At 34.6% G+C, this 7,605-nt stretch overlaps 1 protein-coding gene across 2 annotated transcripts; it reads right to left on the bottom strand.

Annotated features, from left to right (window-relative positions):
• Window positions 1-392: 392 nt before the first annotated feature.
• LOC137821795 (putative phospholipid-transporting ATPase 9) lies at window positions 393-6,840 on the bottom strand. Of its 2 annotated transcripts, XM_068626549.1 has the most exons (12): window positions 6,069-6,200; window positions 5,853-5,899; window positions 4,153-5,501; window positions 3,928-4,038; window positions 3,388-3,664; window positions 3,102-3,190; window positions 2,910-3,018; window positions 2,459-2,668; window positions 2,169-2,294; window positions 1,960-2,058; window positions 1,449-1,640; window positions 393-1,336 (listed from the first exon to the last, which is right to left on the bottom strand). In XM_068626549.1, the coding sequence occupies exons 2-12, from the start codon at window positions 5,892-5,894 to the stop codon at window positions 707-709; spliced, it is 3,234 nt and encodes a 1,077-aa protein (XP_068482650.1). In that variant the 5' UTR covers window positions 5,895-5,899; window positions 6,069-6,200; the 3' UTR covers window positions 393-706. The 2 variants fall into 2 exon arrangements, with proteins under 2 accessions (XP_068482650.1, XP_068482649.1); XM_068626548.1 differs by having other exon boundaries at window positions 5,853-6,840.
• Window positions 6,841-7,605: the final 765 nt, after the last annotated feature.

Here is a 7,605-nt window from a genome sequence, read left to right as displayed (position 1 = left end):
CTAAATTTGTGTTTTTCCTAAATGTTTTATTTCATTTAATATTTTCGAAAACGGAAAAAATAAATTGTCTTAAAATTGAACAAGTTTTACATGTGACTATTGACTTAGTTAAATTTAATAAATAATTGAGACCGTACATGCTAAGTACAACTTCATCAATTTAATATAAAAGTTGAAATAGTAGGTTACAAATACTACTTGCTCAATTTTGGAATATTTTTTTTTCTATTTAAAAGAATATCAAATGAAATTACATCATTTACGAAAAAAATAAAAAATCACTAACTATTCATACTCCTGCTTAACAAAACATATTACACGGTCTTAGAATATTTATATTATAATTTTTTCTTAGTAAAATGAAAATCTAGCTCAATTTAATAAACCAAAACTCCATATAATTGGTTTGCACTCAGTAGTTGTATATTATAATTTAATCATGATTCATAACTAAGATATTTTCTAGAAGTTATTCTTATCTCATGTAGTAGTGCATGTCTCTTACAAATACTTTTATTGGAGTCTCCTTTTCTATCACACTTTTATTTTGATCCACAAGATTACCTTAAAAGGATTCCCTTATTAAGGAGCATCACTAGACATTTTTTATCAACTCTACCTTAAATATATACAATCCGAGGACGTAACAAATCTAGGCCTATCTATGTTCAGGACCATTTTCATGCGGCAAAGAAACAGAACATGTTCAAACTTGAATGCTCTTTGATGCTCCCGAACTTTGGGATGTTTCAAAACGAGCCGTGAAGCCAACTGTTGTGTGTCTTATGGATCTCTGTCTCACGACATGAACGTATTCTGGGTCAGTTGTTTGTTTATCATTTCGAATCCATTGTATCATCTGATGGAACATGGGGAAGAACCTCATTTGGATTGAAGCATAGGCGAAGTATGGAAGGAGTGAAGCAACAAGCACAAGCAAAGTGAGGAGCCAGTATGATGGTGCTGGTGCACATGCTTCAATGAAGACCTTATAGGCAGTGGTTGATACAGTGGGATCCATTGTTCCATACACTATGAGGAATATGTACCAGAAAATAATGCCACCCCATATGAACAAATGTTGAATGTAAGTGAAATAACTGATGGATAGTGCCATTTGGGAATTCACCACCCACACCACACAAGTGTACATGGTTGCACCAAGAACTTCCAGGTCAGCAACTTCCCCTTCTTTGCGGAATGCTTGATTCTCCATTGCGTTGATGCAGAAGAAAAATATTACGCTAGCACTCAATACTCCATTAGATGCCCAACCCAGGATCCGTTTCCAGCTGAAGAGGACATTTTGCACACCTTCTTGATATAATAATGGGAACTGAGAGTAGAATTCATTAAGAAAGATGTTATGGGGTGAAAGTAATGGTGTGTTTTATGTATCAAAGGAAACAAATTTCATCAAACAGAATGGCATAAAGATAAAGGGGTACCTTGAGACATAATCTAGCAGAGACATCCTGGTCAAATACTCCTAAGGCAATTACTGGAAGGGAAGTGAAGAATACGTTATATAGTGAGAGGTACCAGTCATTGTATGCAGCTTGCCCTGAGAACGAGGCGTAGATCTCATAGAAGAAGAGGGTGAAGCCAAAGGTAATGTTCTTGTAAAAGAAGTAGCAGATCTGCCAAATGAAAAAAAGGGTTGATATAGTTTTATTAATTGAAGGAATGTGTGGTGAGAGTAATGGAGAATAAGAATGGCAAAATATTTGACTAGTAGAACACAGACAGGGTTGTTTATGAAGTTATGTTACCATGCAACACATGCGTCACAAAATATTCATTCCAACCAAGGAATATATGTTTGAAGAAGTACTGCTGATGTGAACACGAGATTTCTTGTAAATGACTTAAGCATTGGAATTAGAACAGTCTTTGTGAATATTAAATGGAGTAGCCTATGCTTTAACGTATATACTTTGTCAAAGACAAGTTTGTTACCATTGATGAGATTCTTCTGTAACACCAATGTCCATGCACAAGAAGTAAACGCTCTAGAAACCGAAATTGGGCAATGGCAATATCACTTGACATAACTGCCTGAAATTTTTATAGAAACGAAGCAGAAGAAAAAAAAATTAAGGGTCGTGTTTATAGGAAGGTAAATCGAAAGAAATTTTTTTGTTGTAAGTAGGACATTTCAGATTTACCTGCATTCCTTCGACACCGTTTATACCAATCCCAATGTCTGCTTCTTGAAGCATTCCAACATCATTTGCTCCATCACCAATTGCTAGAGTTGTACTACCAGTTTTAATCTTTACCAGTCTAGTAACCTGTAGTATCATAATAGTAAATACTTTAACAGATTGAAAAAGTGGATATCACCATAGGAGGAGTTCAAGGATAAATAAAACTCTTGTTTTATTTCAAGCAAGAATATTCTCAATAAAGGAAGAGCGAGCAACTACAAAGACTATGAAGTACATGGAAAACTTACTAGTGCTTTCTGCTTGGGAGATGAACGACAGCATATGACAGATGCACAGCCAACAGCAAGTGCAAGAAATAAGTCCTTCACATCATCTTCTAGTGCATAAGTAAGAGACTTCCCATCAATGATGAGAGCTAATGCCTCGGAGTTTTCATCATATTCAGCAAGTAATTCCTTTCCTTTCCTTAGTTGAAGAATAACACTTGCCTTGATTGCCTGAAGAATCATAAAGCTTCCATCAAAATCAAGCATCCATTACCCTGATGTTCAATGGTTAAAAGACTAATTTATTGTATGGGGTTATGCCTTACAATATAGATCACAAACTGGCAGCGGAACATAAAGGACTTTCAGATGCATGTGCCTTGATTTAAATGTCTTGTGCATGGGATAAAACTGTTATACGTTCTGCTTTCTTTCAATCATATAACATAAAGAAATCAGAGTTGGGGTTTACCTCTGCTGCAGCAGACTTGTCCTCCACTTTCTCCAATGACTTGATTTCTGGAGTGTCTGAACTGATTATAATTTGCTTCATTCCTTGTCTGAGCAAACTACATGCAAACCTGCAGTCACATAGAGTTATTCAATCAGTGAGGTCCCATTATCACAAAAGATGTAAGAATCTATTGATATACTTTGAACTTACCCAACATTGATTGCCGTCTCCATTTTATCACCAGTCAGAACCCATAGTTTAATTCCTGCCTGAGCTAGCTTGTCGATGCATTCAGGAACCTGTATGACACAAAGATTCATAGGAACATAGCATAAAGAATAATTACAAGTTTCAATGACATCATAGAACATGGCTAATTTCAAAAGAACACATAGCTCTGCTGAATACTCAAGCAGTTTCAGTATCGCATTAAAAGAAAAGAAATTTGGTCATTGATTCACTCTAATGTCTGAAAGAGAAACATTGTTTAACATACCCCATTTTGAAGTTTGTCTTCAACCGCAGTTGCACCAAGAAGAATTAACTCCTTCTCAATCATTTCTGATATTTCCTCCACAATTTGCTCCCTATCTGCACTTACTAAGTTGTTGGCCTCCATAAATTCTTTATTGAATATATTGTACTCTTCTTCATCAAGTTCCCGATATGCAAGTATCAAGGTCCTCAAACCGGCTTCCGCATATTCATCAATGTGCTGCTTAGTCTTCTCTTCAAACTCTCTTCCATTACTTCCAAGTCGTTCGAACATGACACTGACAGTAAAAGCCACAAAAAAAAAAATTTAACATTTTGAACATAAAACAAATGATACTCACCTAGTTTAAGATATCCCTGCCCTATACTGTATTCATACTTCAAAAGAAAGTAGGTTATGCTTTATTTGAAGGGTAACCTAAAATGACCAGTCCATTAGGTGGGAAAGCCTCAAGGCTTAAGAACCACATCAAATGGCTTATCCAACTCAGTGTTGGACTCCTAACAATAGGAATTAAAAATAATGAACAAGATCACAAACCTGTCTGCTCCTTTGCTAAATAGTAGCAATTTCCCCTCTTCATCTCTTACAATTACAGACATCCGCTTTCTTGTACTGCTAAACTCTAGCATATTCAAAAGTTTGTAGGACCTGCAAAAGTGAAATTATATTCTTATATGCACAACCTACTCTCCAAGAGTAATGTTGCAGATTAAGGTAAGATATAGGAAATCAAGCACACACATACAAGGACAAAAACCTCACCTTTCAGTTGTTTTTCCTGATTTGGGATTGAACTCATGCAGTGAGATAGTTGTCTGTGTCCTTTCATAAAACCCAAACCCAAGTTCTCTGGCTGCAACCACAAAAGCTGCCTCATCAGGTGACTCAGCTTCATATGAAATTCTACCATTTTCTTCATCAACTTCAGGTATTGCAGTATGGCATACTGCCAACAACTGCAGGAACCTATGGATTACATTGGCGTGAGGTTCATTGATCCAATTTCCATTTGTGATCCTTTCATCCATAAAGCTAAAACCTTTAATGGAAGACTTTACTTCAGAAGTCTTTGGAACATAACCATCTTCTGCCAACTCTTCACCTATAGGTAATCCTTTTCGCTTGGCTAGAGCTCTCTCAACTTCTGTAACTCCTTGGCCATAGGCAATCCCAGCAATAGAACACTTGACAAATTCCATAGAGTTGCAAGTCAAAGTTCCGGTTTTATCTGAAAGTATAGTATCAACTTGACCAAGTTCTTCATTCAAATTTGAGGTACGAGCATGAGCTGGCCTGTCAGTTTCCTCGTAATACATATGCAAATCCTGGTTGATGAAAATGCTTTGAAGAACCTTTACAATTTCAATGGAAACGTACAAAGAAATTGGAATCAAGTAACTGTACAACATGAGTGCAGTCAAGAATTGCAGCATTGCTGCAACTGGTGCTTTCTTTGGATCAAAGTAAATTGTCGTATCATCTGGTCTGAGGTACCATCGCTTCATAACTCCATTTTCAAGGTCTTCCCTAGTTGCAATCCCGAAAAAAATTGAACCAACGAAAGATATTAAAAATAAGACAACGAACAAAAAGTAAATGATTTTATCCATCCGTTTCTCAACTGTGCTTCTCTTGGAAGGAGGTTCTGTTGAATTCTGCATAACCTTTGTATCATGGCCTGTAAAAATTACCACACCATAGATAAACTCAGTGTTTCTTAGCTTTGAGTCCCTAAGCAGCACCTGCTGAGGTGCAAGAGGATGCAATTGATTTTCAAGCTCCAAATTCCCTACAAAGGAGTACAAATTTGCATTTGGATCTTCGCATTTGATGATAACCTTGAAATTTTGATAGCTCGAGTCTTCTTGCAACTTTGATGTTTCTTCCAGTGCTTGTTTAAGTTTTAGATTTGTTTCTCCATCAAGATTCATGGTCTCAACATAGCAAATTGCATCATCATAGCTTGATGAAAGTAAGATTAAATCAGCAGGGAAAAATTCATCCTTTTCAACCTTTACTATGTCTCCAACTTTCAAATCCTTCCATTTAGAATAGTCAAAAACACCATCTCCATGGTGCATTTTAACCTTTCTATTATTCATATGTATATCCTGATGAAATCACAAGACTACATTACAGGCCTAATAATAATTAAAAGGAGCATGAAAAAAAAATTGCAAACACGTTTGAAAAGACAAACTAGCAAAATTTGCATTCATCCACTCACATGTAGATATTCCTAAAATAATTCTCATCAGAATAGGCATGAGTTCAGCAAAGTAGGCGCTTTGCCCCTCACAATTCCCTCATCACAGTAAACCTCACCAGAATTTCCCAAAACCAACTCTTAAAATAATAAATAATATCTGTAGGCAAAATCAACCATATTCAATTTGCATAGAGAACAGAACAGCCTCATAACAGATTTGAAGCAAAAGCAGACATAGTCATCAGAACATTACCTGCTTTTTCCTCCTCCAATCCTCCACAGCCTCTTTCCCCATTGTAGCTGCAACCACAGCAACAAGAGGAATAACATTGCTGACAGCCGAATAAGGAGAAACCGGGAAAAAAGACAGAATTGCACAGACAAGGAAGTAAAAATTGGCAACCCTCCTGAATTGCTCAAACAAGGACTTGGGTAGGAAAGTAGCCACTGTATACTTAGTAGTACTCACATAATTGTCACCGTAACTCACAAAACTTCCCTCCCCTCGTTCTGCCTCGTTGCAGTACACTATCCTTGAGAATCCAGGACCCCCTATAAGTGAATGCTCCCCTTTGAATGAAGCTTTGCCACAAGAGAATGAATGGATTCTGCTGAAATGACGCCTCTTCCTTCTGTTACTACCACCCATAATTGCAACAACTTTGCCACTCCAAAAGCTTACAACTTATGCTTCAAATTACAATACATTACAACCTTGCATAACCGACCTCTTAAATAAGTTCCAGTCTTGAAAATCCTCCAAAAGGATCAGTTTTTGCAAAGATCAACTAGCTTTATTCACTTGTCCCAATGCAGGACCCAAACACAGTCACTGTAGATGTTGAGTCCAAGAAAGAAGGGAAGAAACATGGCATTAATGAATCAACAAAATCCAAAGAAAAGGGGCACTTTTTTTTATTACAAAAGAAGTGGTGAGAGATTTGAGATGTTTGAGATGTTGATCTAAAAATACACCTGTCCAACAATGATTGAAGCAGACAAGGACAAGTTCAAATCCATGTAATGATATGATTAGCCAGAAAGAATATATCTATGTTCGGTGTTCAGAATTGAAAAGAAGAACTTTGTGCTGAAATTGTAACTGAAGTAGCATGGAAAATGTTGTTTATGTTTGTTAGGTTAGTAGCTGAAATGAGAGTGATATCCCAGTTTGACTTATAGCTAAGAAGAAGAAAAGACTTAAAACGTGCACATGCTGCTATTGGTCTTCCCTGCTAATCAGTTCAAACACTCAACAACTTCATTAAATATACTCAGGCTCTTGCAAAAAAAAATTAAGTGTCAAACTATTTATAAATTATAACACTTTTAATGCTATAATTTTTTTAATAATTTACAATAAATATAATGCTTAGTATTTTTTTTTTGTATGATTTACTTTTTTAATGTATTAAATGTGTAAGTTTTATTTGAATAATTGAATAACAGAGTGGGAAATTAAATAAATTCTATATAAAGATTTTTATATTCATTAAAATTCAATACAACTCAAAAAGTAAACTCTTTATTCTACTTTTTTTTCATAATATATATTATTTCTTATTTTAATATTATATTATAACCAATTTATTTATATGAAAAATACCGAGAAAATTATTAAGAACTTTTCCCTCACTTTCAATCACTTTTTACATTTCCTTTTCAAAAACAAAAAGAAAAATGATATATTTTGTCTTTATTTATATTTCCTTTCCTCCTATTTTTCAAGTGTACAAATAAGTGCATACCTTTCTTACAAAAGAAAAATTATAGTACTTTTAATAGGGATATTTGAAAATTTTTTGTTATATCAAAAAAATATAAAAATCAAATATGATTTAGTTTGATTTATTTAAAATTTAATATAAAATTTTAATTAAACTAAAATAATTTTTTTTATTATTATTATAAAATTGTTAAAATGTTTTTAAGAAAAATTGTTAAATATTTTTTATAAAAATTTATAACATTTTTTCCCAAAAAAAGATTAAACATTAAAAAATGTT

Source organism: Phaseolus vulgaris, chromosome 9 (genome assembly GCF_000499845.2).
Source record: "Phaseolus vulgaris cultivar G19833 chromosome 9, P. vulgaris v2.0, whole genome shotgun sequence".
Taxonomy (NCBI): domain Eukaryota; kingdom Viridiplantae; phylum Streptophyta; class Magnoliopsida; order Fabales; family Fabaceae; genus Phaseolus; species Phaseolus vulgaris.
The sequence above is the reverse complement of the archived record's forward strand: the minus strand, read 5'-3'. Positions and strand labels throughout refer to the sequence as shown.